The sequence below is a fragment of the Mesoplodon mirus genome (genome assembly GCF_964341445.2).
Source record: "Mesoplodon mirus genome assembly, chromosome: 6".
Taxonomy (NCBI): domain Eukaryota; kingdom Metazoa; phylum Chordata; class Mammalia; order Artiodactyla; family Ziphiidae; genus Mesoplodon; species Mesoplodon mirus.
In genome coordinates, this window is record NC_138982.1 from 44263953 (window position 1) to 44286227 (window position 22275).

The following is a 22275-nucleotide window of genomic DNA, read 5'->3' on the forward strand; positions in this document are numbered from 1 at the left end:
TTGTACCTTAGTGCAAAAAGCTTGGGCTTTAAAGCCTGGTTTTACGATCTTCCTGTCATCTCCACCACACCACCCTGTTACTATGCTTTATTACAAGAAAATCTATGGAACTTTGATACAAGTCTTTCCACATTATAATGCGCTTCAGAGAAAGCACTTAAGTAAACTGAAGCTCACAAAGAGTCAATGGTAAAAGAATATTCTTTTTTAACTCATTCATTCATGGCCATCATGGATAAACAGTAGTGACAAAGCCCCATGAACATTCTTATTTATAGAAAAGCATTATATCTGGGGTCTTTCTAGCTAAGAATAATAACTCTAGTTTGGTATGTGACCGACTTTTGCAAAAATCTTGGAAAAAATCAGCAAGTGCAAAAAATGATCAAGAGCTCTCCTGGGCTAAGATATAGAAGAGAAATGATGATAATTATTCCTAAGAAATTTTTAACTAGAGCAACTCAGTACATAATGAATATTAAATGTACAAAAGTTCATGTAACACACATGTGTATTTATATGGTGCGTTTGATTTCTTAGATTTTCAGCATTTCAAATAAGCCTCTGAATTTTGTTCTTTTTCTTCACAAGTGAACACACAGTTGGATCACTCAAGTCCAAATAGTGTCTGGGAGCTTCCCTGGTGGTGCAGTGGTTAAGAATCTGCCTGCCAACGCAGGGGACACGGGTTCAAGCCCTGGTCCAGGAAGATCCCACATGCCGCGGAGCAACTAAGCCCATGCGCCACAACTACTGAGCCTGCGCTCTAGAGCCCACGAGCCACAACTACTGAGCCTATGCACCACAACTACTGAAGCCCACGTGCCTAGAGCCCGCGCTCCACAAGAGGCCACCACAATGAGAAGCCCGCACACTGCAGCAAAGAGTAGCCCCCGCTCGCCACAACTAGAGAAAGAGCCCGCGCACAGCAACGAAGACCCAACGCAGCCAAAAATAAAAACAAATAAATAAATTTTTTAAAAAGTGTCTGATTGAGGTTAAAAGGTGTGCTTGTTCTTTTTTTTTTTTATTTTTGGCTGCATTGGGTCTTCATTGCTGCGCACGGGCTTTTCTCTAGTTGCGGCGAGTGGGGGCTACTCTACGTTGCAATGCGTGGGCTTCTCGTTGCAGTGGCTTCTCTTGCTGCAAAGCACGGGCTTTAGGCGTGCAGGCTTCAGTAGTTGTGGCACGCGGGCTCAGTAGTTGTGGCTCGTGTGCTCTAGACCACAGGCTCAGTAGTTGTGGTGCATGGGCTTAGTTGCTCCATGGCATGTGGGATCTTCCCAGACCAGGGCTCGAACCCATGTACCCTGCATTGGCAGGAGGATTCTTAACCACTGTGTCACCAGGGAGGGAAGTCCCGGTGTGCTTGTTCTTAACTGTTCTAAATGGATGAAATTTCCTCCCCACCGCCTTTCCCCTAATTTTTATAAAACAGCGCAAAATAAATGAAAAGGCAATAGCAGCACGGGCTGCTGCATAGCCAAAGGTGGGAATGTTGCTGGAACCACACTGATGGCTAGAAGGCAGCTCCACACACACTCTGCAACAGCAGCTGTTCAACAACACTGAAACATTCACTAGCTGAAGTAACACAAAGAGTGTAATTTGACTGTATAATGTAGAAAAGGGAAGGAGGTTACAAAGTCAAATATATTGATGTCACATACCACCTGAATTAGGTGCCACTGGGAGAAGCAAATGCAACTTGCAACTCTACTGCTTCAAATTCATTTCCTAGGGCCGACAATAATCCTAGTTCCTAACACAAGCCGAAGACTTTTCAAACATGAGGTCAACTGAGATTGGATACATGAAAAGTGCTTTCTAAACAGTAAAGTTTCCATGTCAGATTTGATTATTCCCAAATTAAATGAGAGGGAATATACTTTCTCAAGGACAATTAGGTGGTGGTGTGATCTTGTTTCACCTACTCCAATCTCTAATTTTCTTCAGGCTCCTTTCTAGAAAGTGCCATGTGTGTTTAATTGGGTACGGGGACTGGATCTTCATCACTCTTCCACAGGTTTGTATATTCATCTTGCTTGATGGGAGGAAAACCCAACTAGCTCACAGGCCCCAAGGAGGGAAATGAGGCTGATCAAGGAAAAATGACCAAAATGGAGATGGAAGAGACAAGAGGGTAACTACACCAACAAGAAACAGGAGTCAAGAAAAAATTAACAACAAAATTGTATTTAAAAACAGACTTCTCCAGTTGGCATTTCGAATGAAATAGCTAACAATTAACTCCAACCCTTTATATTGTGTCTTTTGCTCCTGGAGTCCTCTTGCAGCTTTAATTCCTGAAACTCAGGCGGCAGCACCAGACATAAATCCCCAAAGGGAGAGGTATTATTAAACCTTTTGCTGGTCATTCTTTTCTCAACATGAATGGACAAATTCTTAAGCCCTCTTATTCATTTCATGACGATCATTAGAAGAAAAAAAAATTAAACCAAACTTGCATATTGAAAATGAAAACAAAAACACACACAAAAAAACCCCCTGCAGATAATAAATATCGCCGATTCACTTATTTTAAAACAAAGTCCAATTTTATTCACTCTTAATATCCTTGCAGTCCATTGTATACCTTCTGCACTGATCCTTGTTTCAGCAGCTGTTTGATACCTGAGGAAAGAATGAACAAATGACTCCGTTAACAAAAAAGTGACTTCCCCAGAGTTTGAAGAGCATGTTTCATGGGGAGGCTCACAAAAGGCCTTATGACAACCATGGATCTGAATTAAACAAGTAACTAGCAATGTCTAACTTTATCGCATGTGGATACCCATACATGCACGTCCAAGGTAACCCCTTGTCTTTGTGTCTCAGGCACATATACCACACATACAACCCACAAAATCCGATAAGAGGCAATTGAAATGGACAGAAAGCTCTTTGGCTGTCTTCCATTCCTTCTTCTTTGTCCTCTTTCCAGTTTTGATCTCTCTCACCCTTTCCTTTTTACTTAGGACCCACTGACTGGGCCCTCTTCTCAATCAGTCATTGCAGACCACCCCTAAGCCTCTAATCCTTCTAATGTAGACCTCACCTTTCCTTGAACAGTAAACATTATACCCTCACCTTCTCTTGCTTCCTCTGATAACTGTTCTTTTGGAAAATCCACATCGAAAGTGATTATCAAAGAGCCCTTGATGTTGTTGTTGTCAAAGTTGGGGAGCCCTTCCCCTTTCTTCCATAGCTTGGCTCCCGGTCTGGTGATCTTATCCCGGGAAATATGTACCTGGAAAGCAAAGGGGATGGACTGGAGCGGGACTGGTACTCTCGAAGCACAACACACAGCCTCCAGTGAGTACTGGTGCCCAGAGCCCATGTCATGGCTCAGAGCAGCAGGATGAAGGGGCGGGGGAAACATCATCAGGACAGTGCGAGCCAAAGAAAGAGAAGGTTTTCAAAAAGAAAAAGAAAAACGAAACACGTAAAGAAGTAAGGCTTTTGCCAACGGAGACTGTAAAGACGAGACTGCCAAAGGCTGTGCAATCACCTCTGAGTAGCTGAGGGGTCTGTGGCGTTGTTACTGCTACACGTTCAGCAGCAGAGTGAGGAAAGATGACAGAACAAAGCCTGAGCACTTAGTCCCCGTGGCTCCAAATGACTGAAGTGGCTGAAGTAACCTCAACAGCAGCCATGTGAAGGCTTTAAAAGGACAGGAAGTGGGAGAACTGGTTTGCTTACCTTGTGACCATCCAAGTGAGCAATATCCATATCGAAGCCCACCAGAGACTCCACGAGGGAGATTGTCACGTTTGTGTATAAGTCATCTCCTCGCCTTTCAAATATTGGGTGCCTAGAACAGAACAAGGTAAAGATCATTAACTTCCAAAGTCTTCCTTTGGGAAGAGTTCAAGAAGTTTTTAGAAAAATCATGGAAAAGGATGAATGCCACTCTTTCAAGAAATAGGCATTTATTAGACACTCCTTCGTGTATAGTATTAATCAAGACTGTAAAGTAGCCTAAGATTTATTAAACTCTAATCTTAAGGAGCTTACAATCAGCTGAAGTCAAAGCATGTAATTAAAATACAAGTAACTAGATTATGGAAAAGAGAGAAGGACAACTTCTGGCTGTGGGACTGGGGGAGAAGGGCATCAGGGACGGGTCCTGGGGGGCTTCTAGAGCTGGGCTTGTAAGGCCCGATCAGCTCTGAAGCTGCAAATAAGGTGGGTGCAGGGGAGGGTGGGGATAGGGCAAGAGGGAATTCTGGCAATGATAAGGACTTGAGAAGGTACCAGGTTTATTCAGGGAACAGCACATGTGCTAGTTTCTCCGGGAAGTGATGGGAAAGACAAGGTAGGTGAGGAAGGTTGGGGAAAGATCACCGAGATTAAAGAGTGCTATGAGGTAAAAAAGTCCTTGGCACTGGGGGCCCATTTCTCCATATTTGGGTGGGAACCTCGTTTCAATGAATCCTTAGAAGCAGAGGTATCACTGGTTTCCAAAGTGGTAACAGGAGACAAGTGATATGGGCTTCCCTGGTGGAGCAGTGGTTCAGAGTCCGCCTGCCGATGCAGGGGACACGGGTTCGTGCCCCGGTCTGGGAAGATCCCACATGCCGCGGAGCGGCTGGGCCCGTGAGCCATGGCCGCTGAGCCTGTGCGTCCGGAGCCTGTGCTCCGCAACAGGAGAGGCCACAACAGTGAGAGGCCCGCGTACCGCAAAAAAAAAAAAAAAGAGACAAGTGATAAACAAGAAAACCTGAGTCCCAGGTAAAATTCTTATGTAAGTAGAACTGCATGTTGAAGAGAAGCCAACCAGAGAATCTGCCCAGCAGCTGCAGATTATGTCAGAGAAGCTCCTTTCTATGGAAAAGTCTCCCATTCTTGTGTGGGGCCGTATTTCCTCAGTTAAAATCTCTGGTCTCCTTGTTGGCCCCTCTTTCACAGCTCCTTACTCTTAATACCGATGCTTTCCTCCCAACATCTTTTGGACTTGGAAGTCCTGAGTAAATAAATAAATGGACTCAATCCTAGGCTCCAACCCCGAATTTTCAGTATGGCTGTAGAGTTACACATTTAGGGTATTAAGGGCATGAAACAGAGGAAAAAGTCTGGAAGTGCCCTGGTGGCTACCCATATTTCTCTAACCTGCTCCTCTGAAAAGCGAGGGCTAAAGAGAAGGCCTCTAAACTGAGGTTACTTACTTGACAACTTGGATTCGGAACCGTAAGTCTCCTGGCTCTCCATCCACATGAGGCTCACCTTGTCAGAAGAGAAGAGATTACAACACACTGTAAGCCATGCAGGTCGAACACTGCACATCTATTTAGCAGCTGAGAGAATTTTCTAAAGCCACTACCTTAGGCTTTGACTGTCAAGCCTATCTGTGAGAGCAGCGTGTCTACCTGGTTATATCAAGTCTCAGGTTATTAGTGAGGATCACCTGGCACTCAGACACAGCAATAAATAACGTGACTTATTTCCTAAACAAAGAATGATTCACTGGTCTCCTGAATCTGATGTTTTAAAGCTATTTTTCTTCTAGAGATTTAAATTTAACCCCTAAGTGAGGTCTGAGAGCATCTTATTAATGCCAACTAGAGTTACATATCTTCTTTTGTTGCTGAGTTAAAATTAATCCATTAAGTTCTGAATATTTAAACTTTGACCTAACTTAGGCTACCTGACAGTAACTTTTGGCCATGATAGTCAAAGGATAAACAGTAATGCTACTACTTAAGTGGACCAACCAGGATGCTTAAGGATGGTCATAAAAAGGCTTTCTGTGTCCTATAACTGACTGAAGTGTGTTGGAAATGATATATGCATTTACTAGGTGGCCACGAGGTATGTATGGGGTGAGGTTGGGGGTGGGAGGTGTTCATAAGCAGGCGGGAGCATAAAGTTACAATAATAAAACATCAATATCAATATTTCACCTTCTCCAATAAAGGGGTACTCCATGCCATCTCTCACCCCAGGTTCAATTTCGACCTCCAGTGTTCGTTCTTCATTCACTAGTCTGAGACAAAGAGCATTTAAAAGAAAAAAAAAAAAAGAAGAAAGAAAATATAAACCAAACCCCAGATACAGATAATAAAGGTTTATCTACTCAATCAGACCTTTTTCTTGGAAGACTATCCTGTATCCCTAAATGACAAAACCACCTGATATCCATTTACACCTTCCACCTGCCAAAAGCCAGGGCAAAGCTACTATATATCACATAACCATGCGTCTGCTGACTCCAAAAAAGCCTGCAGTAGACTGATTCCCTTGAAGTGAGTGATCAGTAACAGAGAAAACTACTCGCACTTACATAAATGCGCACCTGAAAGGACAGCATCATGTTTATCAGAAAATCTAACAGGAGAGTTTATCCTATTTGATTTTTTTCACTGATCCCACAAATAACTGAGCTAGTTTTAATATATACAATTGAAGGTTCAATTAAATAGTTGTATTTATAACATAAATCAGCAAATAGTACTTCTCTAATCTGAAATGTTAGCTGTACACATAAGACTGCTCTAAATATTCCAAGTAGGAAAAAGGAAACATTCCAAGTAGGAAAACGGAAAAATATCAACATTTTTGTTAAGTATATTCAGAAATAAAGGGCCCTGCTTATTAGTTCATAAACATAAAAGGAGATATTCTGAATAGACACTTTCGGAAAAAATTAAACTGTACATTTCTTTGCTCTATCCTCTGGTATAACATGAGGGAGAGAGAGAAGGATGGGGGAGAGGGAGGGAAAAAAAATCTAGGTATGGACCACTGGCATTTTATTAGACAAAGGAGATGATTAAAGTGTCCCTTGGCAGAGCAAAGAAGGTGCTTGCACTCACTTGACATTTGGGCACTCGTCGCAGACCACCTCCTGGGTCATCTGGAAGCGCCCGGGGCCCAGCTGGGTAGTCCGCATCTCCTGCCTGCAGTTGCACTTCCGTTTGCCAGGGGCCTGCCTTGCCACAGGTTTGTTTCTAACCACCTAGCAAGTACACACACAGGATCAGCTTCTCTCTTGTGTCCCACGGCCTTTGGTTTCCTCACCAGATTGGGGCTCTGTGCACCTGCTGGGGTTGGCACTTCCCCTTCTCTCCCAAGCCATCCCTCAGGGAGACCCACAGCTGAGAGAAGTCTTGGAGAAGTTATAAGTCAGCTCCCACATAGGAGTGGAGCAAATGGATCTTTAACTGACTCAAATTTTGAAGTTGGAGAAGAGAGAGGAGGGTAAGAAAGAACTGAAAGATAGTATGTATGGAATCACCTTTTCTAAGCCATGACAAAATACTACTGAGTTAAAGTAGTGCACAGAATTACTATCTCTTGAGAAATCTGAGCTGTGTAAAGCATAAGCCCTGAAGAACAACCACAGCCTTCAAAAGCTGGTATGTGGCTCCCACCCCAGGATTAGCTATGATTAACCTCATGAAAACACTTCCTTGTTTCAGGCAACTCAATCTGGCAGTGTTTTCCAGTGCTGTCTCGATTCAGATACTCTAACCCATAAGAAAAGACACAACGATCATCTCCTTGTAGCTGATTGCAATTAAACATTCTGATCCCTCTAAATCACTAGAAACTAAAATATTTGAAGAAATGTACTCTTGATTTTGCCTGTTTAGTCAAACCTACTAATCATAGGGCACATGCTCATGCAGTGAGATGACATGAATGCTTGGAGAAAAATCCCTCAAAGTCTATGAACATATGAAAGCCCAGGTCAACGGAATAAATAACAATAACAATAATTAGAGCCAACACTTTATAGCACTTAGTATGTGCCAAGCAAGGCCCTAATCACATATATTTATGAACTCATTTAATCCTCATAGCAGCTTTATGAGGTAGATGCTGCTATTATCTCCATTTTACAGAGGAAAGAATGAAAGCACAGAAAGGCTCAGTAATACGACCAAGGTCATATAACCAATGTACGGTAGAGCCAGGATTCTAAACCAGGCAGTCTAGCTCCAAACTGTGCTTTTAACCACTATGCTCTCTCAAGGTAATTTTTTCTTAAAAAGAACTTACCATGGGGGCATTTAAATAGCAAGGTCATATACATCCTTTACAATAATTAGATTAAAAGGGAATTTGTTTAGGAGCATGCTAACTGCAAAGAGTGATGCACATTATGTATTAGCAATGATGACAGACAACAGGTCTGCAAGGGAACATGGGAAATTAATCTTTTTACCTGGATATATGTACAAGACTTCCTAAAAGCACAGCTTGGAATTGAAAAAAACTGGAGGTAACCTACATGCCTATTGACGTAACGTGGTCACAATGAAATTCTATTCAGCAGAATTATAGCTATAAGCAACAACATGGATGAATCCCGACAATATTAAGAGTGAGTAAAAAAGGCCAGTCTCAGAAGATAATGTATAGTACGATATCATTTTTACAAAGTCAAAAACAGTGAAAGTAAACAATATATTATTCAGGTATTCCTATATATGTAATAAAACAAACAAACACGAGTGGCAAGGGAACAATAAAGACAAAACTCAGGATATTAGACAGTTACCTGGGAAAGGAGGCAAGTGAACGGAATAGGGAAGTAGCATGTAGGTAGATATAACTCCTGGTATTGTTTTATTTAGTTCTTGGGCTGAGTGATGAGTTCATGAAATAATAACAGCATATCATGAACCAAGGATTATGATTAATTCAATTCTATACACCTCCCCACCCCCTAAAAGACAGAGAAGGTACATAGAAACCTCTTGTTTTTAGTCATAAGAACACATTCTGGGAGTCAATATGAATAGCTGTATAGTTTGGACTTACTTCTACAAAATTTCCTGCATATACTTCTTCCAAAGTGACTTCTAGATCTACAATAATATCACTTCCTCTTGGAATATTTCTGTCTTGCTGACGAGGGGTTCCTCCAAACATGAAACCAAAATCTCCAAAGAAGCTGTTGGTAAGTGTAAAATCATCACGAAAAGAAATCAGAGTTCACCTCTTATAATTTTAGTTTTCTTCACATTGATAAAATATTGTGTCCCACCAGTAAGCAAAACTGAAAGCCATTTTAATACATTGGAGTCATACATCATACACAATTTTTAATTTATATAATGTCAACTATATTGCCCCTACTACAAAAAAATTTACTTTTTAATACTGTCCAAACACACAGTACAGTGCATACAGTATGCCAATGAATTCTTAATCAATGAAAAAATAATCTCTCTCAATACTGACAAATATCAGGATATAATGGAGACATTGAGAAAGGGTATAGTCTATATAAATCCATGTATTGCCAAACCTAATGGTAATTTTGGACGTTTGTAGTGTTCACCTTTACATGCTTTTTTAGAAACTAACTTTGCTGAAACAAGCTACTGCTTTGTACAAAAATCTTGGATACATAATTAAACTAAAAAAGCATCAGCCTTAGTAAAACTCTGGATCTTACAGGAAAGGAAGTTCTGGTCTCATAAGACCAAAATTAATTTGTGTTAAGTAACAGAAGCGTCACTTTGAGATTACTATAAACAGTGACCTTCAATTGTATAGGAGTTCTAATCTTGATGTTAAGTTTTGGTTATTAAGAGCCTCAGATGTTAGCATAGTGATGACAAATATACAACAACCCCAACCCCTCCAAAAAACAAAACCAAAACCCAATCTTGGTGAATGGATTCCCTGAATTTTAAATAAAAGCAGAGAAGGAGATTTTGGTGGGGAAAGAGCAAGGGCAGAGCCTTTTTTCTTTCTGGCATCCCTGGGTATCACTTCTTACTGCTAAGGGGTTCAAACAGGACACTTCCCTGGTAGGCTAAAGCAGCCCAATCACTCCTGGGGAAGAGAAAGATTTCCTAATAACATTACGCACACATCGTTGTGAGTCCTGAAAATCTACTGTCACCCCCAAACACTAAATGAGGGAAGCTGTTGTAGCAACAGTGATTCTTACTTCTTTTGGGGAAGGGTTCACCAATCTGAAGAAATCTGAGAATCTGAAGAAAATTCTCTTGAGAATCTGAAGAATCTGAAGAGAATCTGAAGAAAGCAATGCATCCTCTCCCCATAGAAATGCATATTCAAACATCTTTTTATTTATAACTTGACTTGAAACCCCGGATCAAGATCTATTTATGCATCATCAGGACATATGAAAGTTCAAATGCTCAACAAAGAGGGGCTCAAAGAGCGGGAAGGAAAGATGTTTATTATTCCAGCCTCTTAGCACTCCCAGAAAGCTGGGCCCAGCAAGGGATGAAGAGCCTCTAACCCAACTCCTTCCAACAATGCTGATTATCATAATCATCCCTCTCTTGTGGATAGGATGAAGAGTCAGCTTTGGGTATGAGAGTAGGAATTTCTCTCTCCGCTTATAAGAATCACTTTGCTCATTAAGTGGTTTGCAGATTCTAAGACAGCAAGGAGATAAAATGAACTGGTTTCCAACATATATCCCCCACAACACAGTCAGGGTTGATTTAATTGATATGGTTGGCTAGATGGACATCCCTTTTAGTGCCACCTGTCTTTTCTGGAGCTTTGTGAAAATAGAGGAGTATATTCCCACAGAAAGGATGATGAATGACCTCTTGGTCAAGGATCAGTTGAGTTGTACTCTTCATTGAAAGCTTCTGAACAAGGGAGCAAGGATAATTCTTTAATAATCACTAAGTGATCCATTCTCAGACACTAATACCCTGCAGATACATAAATTACTTACTGTGAAAAAATGTCTCCATGGGAGCTCTGATGCCCATCTTTTAATCCTTCTTCACCATAAGTGTCATATTGTTTCCGTTTCTCACTATCTGACAGAACCTGGGGGCAAAAGCCAGTGGAAGAAAAGATTATGAGTTGGTAATATTCAGGTAAGGTGAATTCACATGTATGTTTTTGTTTTTGTTTTTTTAAACTCTGATACTGTGTGTAAAATTTTAGTGGAATTCAGTTTTCATTATGTATGGTATTAAGGCATGTTTATAAAGTTATTTTCTTTATCAGACTAAATTCTTTGATCAGTGTTCATTTTGTAACTTTGCACAATGCTCAATTCATGTTTTTAATTTAAATTTATCAAAACTCACCTAGCCATATAAATATCATGCTGGAGATTAGCGACATGGCTATGAATGTGAGGGCAGTAACAGGAAAGAGGTGAGATGAATTCCTCAGGTTTACTTCCCATGTAGTTTGACTCCAGTGTTTAGGCTGTTAACCACTATGTTATATTCTCTCTCTAAACTATAAACTAGGACATGACTATGAGAGACTGTCATTAGTCACAGAAGCAGTAAATTAGGACAGCCGTCAAGTTTGCTCAGCCCTACACGTCTATACCATAACCCCTACACCCCACTACCACACACACATTAAGAGACTGGCAAGTCAAGGGACTCCAATGACAGGTCTCCAGAAAGCTCTACACTGCAATATTTTCATATTCCCTTTTCATTCTTTTGATACATGTAGAAATCCATTTGGGAAGAATGCTGTCTGCCACACACAGCTCATAACCTCCTGAGTTTGAACTGCAAAGAGTGAAAAGGGACACTGCTCTATGAAGGATGCTCAAGCTAAATTTCACAACTTGAAAAGACTCTCTGAAGTTTTAATGGTTTTAGAAAACTACATACTCAGTCATAGGTATACGCTTTCTCATTGAGACCATTCCATATATAGAACTAAAGAATGTAAAACAAAATAAGCTTCAATGTTCTCAAATTTTGCCCTCCAAAAAACAGCTTCCCATTTACTTAGAGCATTCTGAAATATATGCACACATATAACTTTGAAAATTGAATAACTTTATGTTATTTGATATTCTTAAATGTCTATTTAGATAGCAGACTGAAGGAGAAAGTTATAGAAACCCATACTTGTGTTGGCTCAGGAAACGTGAGGTTGGAAGTAGATGGGGCTTGTTGACTCAGCAAAAGAAAGGGAAGATCTGATTGGCGTATGTAAATAGGACACACTTTTGGCTCAGGGCCTGAATGACGTGTAAGGTGCCACAGCAAAAATCTACTAACATTTAAGATACATTTAGAAGGATAAAAAGAAATTCAGTGTACAAGAGAGTGAGCATTCTTAAAAGCAAAGACAAATGGGTTAGTCTAGAAGTGACCAGAGTACTCAACTAAAGCCACTGTGATAGACCAGGTGAGAAAAAAATTGTTTGGTAAATATCCTAAAAAAATAGCCACTTTGGGGAAGTAGAAATGGGCAGAGTTAACTTTAAAAAACAAAACAAAACAAAACTCATTATTATGTGATCTGGATTTCCAATATTTTCACTTTCAAGTCTACTTCTCTGTTCCTGTCTTGGCAAAGAAATGAACCCCACATTTGGGTCCATAAGAAACACTATTTCAAAACCCCAAAACAAAGACTATTTTTTAAGTCAGCTTCTTTTTGGACATAGGAGGCTTCTGTAATAACTACCCCCAAATTACTCCTAAAGTTATCTATTACCATTCACTTACTCCTCACTTTTCTTCTGTCTAAGGAATGCAACTTTATTCCATAGTCTTGGAAACTTTTATTATTAAAAGAAAAAAAGGAGTTTCTTAGTTGACTGGCCAACCAACCAGAGTCTCAATTAATTAAAATGCCAGTAGTAATCCCAGCTCAGTAGAGAAGACAGATTTGTATTCACAAAAGACTCTTCAACTTTACTGGGATTCTGATTTGTGAACACTAATTTATCTAAGGACCAAAGGCAGGCAATCAAGTGAATGATACAAAGAAAAAAGAAAATTTGAACTAGTGACCAGAAAGGCTCTTAAGAGTTAAACTGCAATTTCATGAATGATCTATGTATAGTCTTGCCTAGGTCATGGCTAAAGAACATGGTAGAGTCTTTAAAGAGCATGGTAAATTCTTAGCAACAGTTTCCCCAGAAAATATTTTTGATTATTGGGTTCCTAGCAAGCAATGGGAATACTCATGGGAAACACAGTGCGAAATATGGAATCCATATTATCAACAAGAAAGAAATGTTACATACAGTAATTTAAGAGGGTCCACCAACCCTCTCAAGTTTATTTGTGGGCCTGCGGTTAGGAATTTTGGTCCTATAGGTGTTGAGAGAAGAAAGGGAAACCCCATTAGTTCTAGGTTTCACCTGGGTATGTAAGTCACTGTTTGGGTTCATTCACTTCTTTAACCTAGGAGGCCTTGGGATCCCTTCCTTCTGGGTTTTTTCCACTAAAATATTTTTCAGATTTGTTTTCAGTCTTCTCACTATATAGGGATTTAATTTGAATTCAGAAGTTGTAGCTCTCTGACTTTTGGAGTCAAATTATTTTTTTCTGTGCCCTTTTAGAAAATGTGAATAAATGGTGACTAGAATTGATAACACTGTATTGTATAACTGAAATTTGCTAAGAAAGCAGAGCTTAAATGTTCTCACCAAAACAATAAATATATGAGGTGATGGATTAACTAGATGGGTGAAATCCTTTCACAATGTATATGTGTACCAAGTAATCACAATATATACTTTAAATATCTTACAATTATATTTGTCAATTATATCTCAATAAAGCTGAAAAGAAAAAGTACAACCACAGAATAATAGTATTCTATTTCTAGGGGAAAGGTGAATTGCAACACACACAATACAGCTAACTCCTAAATTAATACATATGAAAGATTATCAGTGACTTATTTGTAAAATTTTTTCACCATAGTGTTGAAAGGTTCTGTGTATAATGGTTTTTCAAATAGTAAAAAGATTATTAAGCATTCAGTAAATATTCCTCTGTGTTGTTAAAAATTTTTTTTAAATGGTAATAAGAAAATGCCCAGCTCTCCTATATTTCATGGTGTCCTAATGAAGATTAAATGAGATGATACACATGAAAGTATTTTGACCTCTAGATTACAGGTTGCAAATTCAAACTATAGCTGTGTTTTCTTTGATCTGCATGTAAAAGAAAATTTTAAATTGAATTAGTTACCAACATTTTACAACCAGGAGAATTTACCAAAAAATCAGCATTTCCACTCCTCTTGAAAAATTAAATGATCTGGCCACAGTGTGCAAACACAGTGTTTGCATCTGTACACGGCAAAAACCGGCTGGTGTTGAATAACAGCTGTTCCCTTGAAATGGGGCAAGAAGTCTTCAGCCTGTCACAGTCCTCTTCAATCGCTACTGATCCCTAACATGGAGGTAGAATATCCACTCTCCTGTTGTATCTTATACCTGCCCTGCATGTTATCTGCCTGATCCACATGGGCACATGTGGATTTGCAATCCTCATTTAGATTTTATTTCTGTTTCTGGCTGCAACTCTCAAACGGAGTGATTGATCATCAATCTACGTATTAACCTACCAATCCTATTTTCTTTCATTTGTCTTTTTCAACATTACTCTCCACAATAAGACAAATACTGAAATGAAAAGGGCAAGAAGTAGCACGTACTAACATTAATGTACAATATAGCATCAAGTGCTACTTTTATCTATTGTCAATTTTTTTTAAAAAAGTGACCTGAAAAATGGGAGTGTTACTCAGCGTTACATGGTTTTTTTCTGAATCTATAGGTTTTATTCATACTTCATCCTTTTCCTGACTCACCTCATAAGCAGCACCCAGATCCTGGAATTTCTCCTGCGCTCGAGGATCATCAGGATTCCGGTCAGGATGAAGCTGCAGGGCTAGTTTCCTGTAGGCCTTTTTAATATCCTTTATAGAGGCACTGCGAGGCACCCCTAAGATCTTATAGAAATCTCGCCTGAGGGTGGGGGAGAGGGAGAAGATACTTCATTAAAGAGTTAATAGACTACATTTTTAAAAGTGAAATTTTTTCCTTTACATTTAGGTTTGTGTCTGAGCAAAGAGGTAGGAAAATGAAGGTACCCACGTGACACACAAAAAAGAATGACTAAAAAGAGAACACACCAGAATTTGTAATGAGTCTCATATTGAAGTAATCACAATGAGAGGCTATGTACTTTTTGAACAATACTAGAATTATTCAAAATATCTCTGGCATTCTTCTCTTAGAACTACCCTTACTCAAGAAAGTCATTTTCTTATTTTATGGTCACACATCATTTTCAACCAAGAACTGTATAATCAAATTGACTCTCTTTTTTCTCCCCTATTACTGACTTCAAATGACTTTTGACTGCTTCCAAAGGTCAGTCTCAACGGATGAATTTCTTTGTTCAAAAAGATTATGTCACAGAAATGTTCTCACAGTAGCACTCTTGGAATGTTAAAGATGAAGTGACTGAAGTTAACTTCAGAGGTTAACACAGAGGTTAAGTCAAAGCCCAAATAAAAAGCTTGAAGAGAGAATAACACCCATTTGAATGTATGAGTTGTGGAGTTTTTTGCTGAGAGAGAAAATTTCAATTTTGCAGTCATTACTAGTTATACTAGTTATACTAGTTTGTCTAGGTTAAGTCTTAATTAGAGACAGCTGCTGGAACCCATATGCAGGCGTCTATAAGTCTCAGTAGCTGCAAATATGTACGTGGCATGAGCTAGAAGATAAAGTGGAGATCCACTGACCTCCTTGCCAGGAGCTATGTTGGAACCAAATTAATTGTAAAGGGAATCTTTGCAGGAAGGGCCACTGTGAAGACAGAATAAGACTAACAAAGTTTCAGGGCAGGGACCAAAGCCAGCCCATAGAAGACACCAATAAATATTCGTTGAATGAAATGAATAAATAAGCATGCTCACAAAAGTCTATTCCTTTTGCCAGAGTCACTTGAGCCAGCAGAAATTATTCTGAAAATGCATTCTCTCAACCAAAGGGATGGGAAAGTCGTTCACAGGAAGATGATGTAGTAATGATGGCAATTTTAAAATGCAGTGGGGAAAAATGCATTGGGGTATCAAGATCCACGTAATATATGACAGAACTTTAAAAAATGTATTTCATAAGCTCTTAGTCACACTTCAGGAGAACCATTTAATGTATAAATTTTAAAAATTATCACTGACAAGGGGTTCCATGAGGATTATTTAGGTGCTTTATCACCACATCCCAAAAATCTGCAAAAACTTGACATCTCTTGAGACAAGAACTAAATAAATCAAAGGTTTCACTAATGTTAATGACAAAAGAGCTAGCTATATAAAAAGTGAGGCTTAGGCTATACTTAATATAAAAATGGTTAAGTAACAGCTGAGAAAAATACAGGGAAAAGATGGCTGGCATAACTCAGCATCAACATGACGGTCCCCAAGAGAATCCTTTATGAAAAACTGAAGTTTATAGCTACAGTACTAACAGTATTTATCCTGAAATCTTGTTTAAACAACTTAAGGTACCCATTGCTTTAAGTGCAAAAAGTACTAACAAAAACATGTTAAAAAACCCAATAAAGCATTACCTAGGAGAAGTTAATTTTTATTTTAGAAATTTAATATGTTTCACAAGAAAAAAAAAACCCAACAAAGTTGAAGCATATATGCACAGGGAAAAAACTTTTAAGAGAATAACAAGTATTTAAAGTTTAAAGCTCTGCTAGGTAGTGCTTTCTACATTCAGAGCAACCTATACATTTGTCAAAAGCTAAGACTTTACTATTCCCCACATTCTAAAATATGAGCCTGGCATATCATACCCTGTGGTCAGCAGGCCTATACGATGTTGGATCTTATTAAAGGCCGGAGAATCTCAAGAGTTCAGGTGGTCCTACTTCCTTCAAACAGGTGGCACATTATCATCCTCATGTCACAGATGAGAATTGAAATGTTCCTTCAAGGTCACATAATCCGTAAGTGGGGTGGGCTAGAATCCCAGTCTACCACCTATTGGTGTAGTAGTGGAAATGTTTTTTCCCCGCTCATAATACCATTCAGCTTCCTAAGAATGCTCCATGGAGAGACAGTGAGGCATGATGACAACTCAGGCTCAGTATCTCAAGAAGCTGAGAAGTACAAGGGCTCTCCCAAGGGTCTGCCTTGCTCCCTCAATGCAACTTCCTTCAGTCCCAGCATGGCCTCCCTAACCTGTCCTCCCCATTTCCTCACTTGGCCTGGCATCATAACCCACCCACTTAATGTCAGCCCAATGGCTTGTTGCAGGCTCAACATTGCATCGTCCTCTTCTCCAGCTCAGCAGCCCCCTCCCACCACGTTGCTTTTGGCACTGCATCCAACCCTCACTTCTCTAGGCAAATCTAGCTCTAGGGCTTCTGGGTCTAAGCCCCTCTCACCCGTATCACCCACTGCTCTCCTCTCCACCCCCACAAGCCTGGCCCACGCTATCCATTCCTCCGCTCCACCGCCTCACCACAGCAACGCCCCTCTCCACTCCCGCAGTGTGACAATGCCCCCTCCTCCCTCAAGCCTCCTCCCCAGCCAAGACTGACTTAAGGGCCCCGTGCCCGCGGATGCCAGTTCCTCACCCAGCGATCACGGCCCCGATGAGGTACAGCAGCAACAGGCAGAAGGTGCCCAGGTTCTGTGGGGCCATAGTCTCTCTGTGCGGGCCCCTGACCCCCGCACTCTTCACAGCCTCCGCCGCCGCCGCCGCGTCGGCTCGCCAGCCCCCCCGGCCCTGAGAGGCCGCCTCACGCCGGAGTCTCCGACTTAGTCGGGAGCGACAGCTAGCTTGCCCCCTCCTCTACCAGTCCACTTCCCGGGAGTCCCGAGTCCCGGCGAGAGAAGCACCCAGCGGGCCAGAGCCAATCGCTGCTCGGGACATCACACGCGGCCGGCGCCTCACAGCCAATCAGCGCAGTACACTTCACCTCCGAGGCGGTGAGGCCGGCCAGTTAGGCTTCGGAACTACAGCCGCAGCTTCCGACCAATTAGAAGGGGAAACGTCAGAGAATCGTGCCTCCGCAGGAATCCGCTCAGCCCCGGCACCTGCGAGTCGCAGAAAATTACGTAAAGATTGGTGGTGGGGAAAGGGTTCCAAGAGCCGGCATCGCGGTACAAAAAGTTTCCCTTCGCCCGCCTCCTTGGACTCTCCACCAATCACGGGGCTCCTCCTCCAGCACTGACCAATTGCGGGAGGGAGGTTTTATCTTGGTTACGAGGCTCGGAATTTCATTCACCAAGGGCTAGGCGCTGTACGCCGGGGAGGAAGAACGCGGGCGAAATGGGCGGGGACAAGAACTCCACGCGGACGGTACGGCTGATGCATAGCTTAGATCATATTTTATATTCTAACAAACCCAGGAGAAAATTGTCTCGGTTTCGCAAAGAAGAGGCCTGATGAGGAGTGGCCCTGGAAGCAGACTTAGGTTCGGATTCAGCTTCCACCACTTCCTAGCGGTGAGAACAGGTTCCCTCCCCGCTCCCAGCCTGACACTAATTTGCTTTATCTACAAACCTGAGACAAAGCATTTACTGGTAGTGTTGTGAAATTTTAGTAGGAGAAAATCTGTAAACCGTCTAGCACAGCGTCTGGCACATAGTAAGCACGCAAAGAATAATAAATATTACAGTTAAGAAGAGAAAGGATCCTCCCCCCCCCCATTTTTGCTCATTTCAGTAATTGCACCACCTAGTTGTTCACTACAAAACTTTAGGTGCCTTCCTTGATTCTCTCCTGTATCCCCTATCCAAATCTTTACCTTTAAACCATATCTTGAATCTGTCCACTATTCTACATCTCCACTACCTCTCTGGGCTAAGTCACGTTATCTCCCACCTGGCAAGGGCTTCCTAACTGGCCTCCCTGCCTCCACTCGTAATATCTTAGTATCTTTTTTTCACCCCGTCCCTTCCCCCGCCATGATTTTTTACAAACATGTCAGATCATATAATTTGTCTGCTTAAAAGCCTCGAATGGCTTTTCATTACACTTGCAATAAGATCCCAAGTCTTTATACTAGCTTATAGAAACATTATTTCTCAATAAAGCTGGGGAAAAAGAACAAAAATCTTATATGATCTGTACCCTCACCTAGTATACTCCTTACCACGTTCCAATAAAAGTGGTTTCTTTTCTTTTTTGAATACCCCAAGCTCATTCCTGCCTAGGGCATTTGTTCTAGCTGTTCTCTGCCTGAAACGCTCTTTCCTCAGATCCTAACATGGGTGACTCCTTTTTAAACTCAGATAACAGCTTAAATTCACCACCTCATAGCAGACTTCCCTGACCAACCAATCAAAATTGGCCCCTACTGAGTCTCTATTCTTACAGTGTGCTATTTTATTATTTCCATCCCTGCCCCCCACACTCACACACATTGGAATGCCACTTTCATGAAAGCATGAATCTGTACTGTTTTGTTCACAGCTGTCTAGAACAGCAACCTAGGACAGAGCTTGTGACAGAGACAAAGTCGCTTCGACTGTGATCTTCGTGTGCTGGCTTCTTATTCTTCAGGCCTCAGCTCAGATTTGGCACTCACCCCTTTCCCCAAATTTTATAGCACTTACTAACATCTGAAATTATTCTATTTTATTTTCCTAATGTATTATCTATTCTCCCTATTAAAATATACACTCCAAGAAAGCAAGAACCTTATGTGTTTTGTTCACTGCTGTAATCCTAGTGCCTAGCACTGTGCCAGACACAGTGCAGAGGTAAGAGGTAGACCAGGTTACTGCTTTCAGGAAGATGCCTACTAGGGGAGAGAGGCCTCATAAAAGAGGAACTAAATTGCATTTTATGGTCTTATTTACCTTTGTATCTCCCACACCTAGAGAGACCATAAACGAACTAAGAAAGCAGGAAATGAACTTTCCTCTAAGATCAGGGACAAGACAAGGATGTCCACTCTCACCACTATTATCCAACATTGTTTTGGAAGTCCTAGCCACGGCAATCAGAGAAGAAAAAGAAATAAAAGGAATACAAATTGGAAAAGAAGTAAAACTGCCACTGTTTGCAGATGACATGACACTATACATAGAGAATCCTAAAGATGCCACCAGAAAACTACTAGAGCTAATCAATGAATTTGGCAAAGTTGCAGGATACAACATTAATGCACAGAAATCTCTTGCATTCCTATACACTAATGATGAAAAATCTGAAAGAGAAATTAAGGAAACACTCCCATTTACCATTGCAAGAAAAAGAATAAAATACCTAGGAATAAACCTACCTAGGGAGACAAAAGACCTGTATGCAGAAAACTATAAGACACTGATGAAAGAAATTAAAGTTGATACCAACAGATGGAGAGATATACCATGTTCTTGGATTGTAAGACTCAATATTGTGAAAATGACTATACTACCCAAAGCAATCTACAGATTCAATGCAATCCCTATCAAACTACCAATGGCATTTTTTACATAACTAGAACAAAAAATCTTAAAATGTGTATGGAGACACAAAAGACCCTGAACAGCCAAAGCAGTCTTGAGTGAAAGAAACAGAGCTGGAGGAATCAGACTCCCTGACTTCAGACTATACTACAAAGCTAAAGTAATCAAGACAGTGTGGTACTGGCACAAAAACAGAAACATAGATCAATGGAACAAGATAGAAAGCCCAGAGATAAACCCATGCACCTATGGTCAACTAATCTATGATAAAGGAGGCAAGGATATACAATGGAGAAAAGACAGTCTCTTCAATAAGTGGTGCTGGGAAAACTGGACAGCTACATGTAAAAGAATGAAATTAGACTCCCTAACACCATACACAAAAATAAACTCAAAATGGTTTAGAGACCTAAATGTAAGACCAGACACTATAAAACTCTTAGAGGAAAACATAGGAAGAACACTCTGACATAAATCACAGCAAGATCTTTTTTGATCCACCTCCTAGAGTAATGGATATAAAAACAAAAATAAACAAATGGAACCTAATGAAACTTAAAAGCTTTTGCACAGCAAAGGAAACCATAAACAAGACGAAAAGATAACCCTCAGAATGGGAGAAAACATTTGAAAATGAATCAACGGACGAAGGATTAATCTCCAAAATATATAAACAGCTCATGCAGCTCAATATTAAAAAAACAAACAACCCAATCCAAAAATGGGCAGAAGACCTAAATAGACATCTCTCCAAAGAAGACATACAGATGGCTAAGAAGCACATGAAAAGCTGTTCAACAGCACTAATTATTAGAGAAATGCAAATCAAAACTACAATGAGGTATCACCTCACACCAGACAGAATGGCCATCATCAGAAAATGTACAAACAACAAATGCTGGAGAGGGTGTGGAGAAAAGGGAACCCTCTTGCACTGTTGGTGGGAATGTAAATTGATACAGCCACTATGGAGAACAGTATGGAGGTTCCTTAAAAAACTAAAAATAGAACTACCATATGATCCAGCAATCCCATTACTGGGCATATACCCAGAGAAAACCATAATTCAAAAAGACACATGCACCCCAATGTTCATTGCAGCACTATTTACAATAGCCAGGTCATGGAAGCAACCTAAATGCCCATCGACAGACAAATGGATAAAGAAGATGTGATACATATATACAATGGAATATTACTCAGCCATAAAAAGGAACGAAATTGGGTCATTTGTTGAGACGTGGATGGATCTAGGGACTGTCATAGAGTGAAATCAGAAAGAGAAAAACAAATACCGTATATTAACGCATATATGTGGAATCTAGAAAAATGGTACAGGTGAACCAGTTTGCAGGGCAGAAACTGAGACACAGATGTAGAGAACAAACGTATGGACACCAAGGGGGGAAAGCCGCGGGGGGGTGGGGTGGTGGTGTGATGAATTGGGAGATTGGATTGACATGTATACACTGATGTGTATAAAACTGATGACTAATAAGAACCTGCTGTATAAAAAATAAAATTAAATTTTAAAAAAAAGCAGGAAATGACCAAAAATCATAAAATGGAGTTTTAGAGGAAGGAGTTATGTTCCTATGCTGGGTGAAATCAAAAAAAGCTTCCTGAAGGCGGTAACATGGAGGAAAAGCTAAAGTTAAGGAGCTAACCCTGGTGGCTCTCGCTTCAGACATCCTGGGTTTTTGTCTTAGCTCGGTCTCTGTGTTACTTTCACCTCTCTAAGCCCTCATCAGTAAAACAAACGTACTTAACTTAGAGGGCTCTTAGGAAGACTGAGATAAGATACGTAAAGGTGCTTTAATCGGTGCCCAGCCCACAATAAGCATTCTATAAATGTAAACTGTCATTATCATTATTGTTACTGATCAAAGCGTGCTGACCTTACCAGCAGCTAGTGGCTGACCACAGCTCTGTGGAGCAATGGAAAACTTCCTAATACCCTGAGTAGAACAGCGCGACACCACAAAGCGAGCGGGTCTGGCTCCACGTTCCAGCATCAAGAACTCTCGGCCTCAGCCAACTGTTTCCCAAATCGCGGAAGAAGTACCGGGCCGCTCTAGCAACGTTGTCCTCCAGGTCTCTGTGGTGCGAGGCCTT

At 40.7% G+C, this 22275-nt stretch overlaps 1 protein-coding gene across 1 annotated transcript; it reads right to left on the reverse strand.

Moving 5' to 3' along the window:
* Positions 1-2175: 2175 nt before the first annotated feature.
* DNAJB11 (DnaJ heat shock protein family (Hsp40) member B11) lies at positions 2176-17611 on the reverse strand. Its single transcript, XM_082625586.1, has 10 exons — positions 17337-17611; positions 14545-14701; positions 10679-10776; positions 8770-8902; positions 6816-6958; positions 5904-5986; positions 5169-5226; positions 3703-3814; positions 3091-3250; positions 2176-2634 (listed from the first exon to the last, which is right to left on the reverse strand). Exons 1-10 carry the CDS (start codon positions 17402-17404, stop codon positions 2570-2572), a joined length of 1077 nt encoding a protein of 358 aa, XP_082481712.1. The 5' UTR covers positions 17405-17611; the 3' UTR covers positions 2176-2569.
* Positions 17612-22275: the final 4664 nt, after the last annotated feature.

What these genes read in the sequence shown, in the direction of transcription:
- DNAJB11 (XM_082625586.1), bottom strand. Translation starts at nt 17,404, where the DNA reads ATGGCCCCACAGAACCTGGGCACCTTCTGCCTGTTGCTGCTGTACCTC. An exon ending in ATCGGGGCCGTGATCGCTGG is followed by an intron (nt 14,702 to 17,336) that starts GTGAGGAACTGG and finishes CCCCACCCTCAG; the next exon opens with GCGAGATTTCTATAAGATCT. An exon ending in GACGAGTGCCCAAATGTCAA is followed by an intron (nt 5,987 to 6,815) that starts GTGAGTGCAAGC and finishes TCTTTGTCTCAG; the next exon opens with ACTAGTGAATGAAGAACGAA.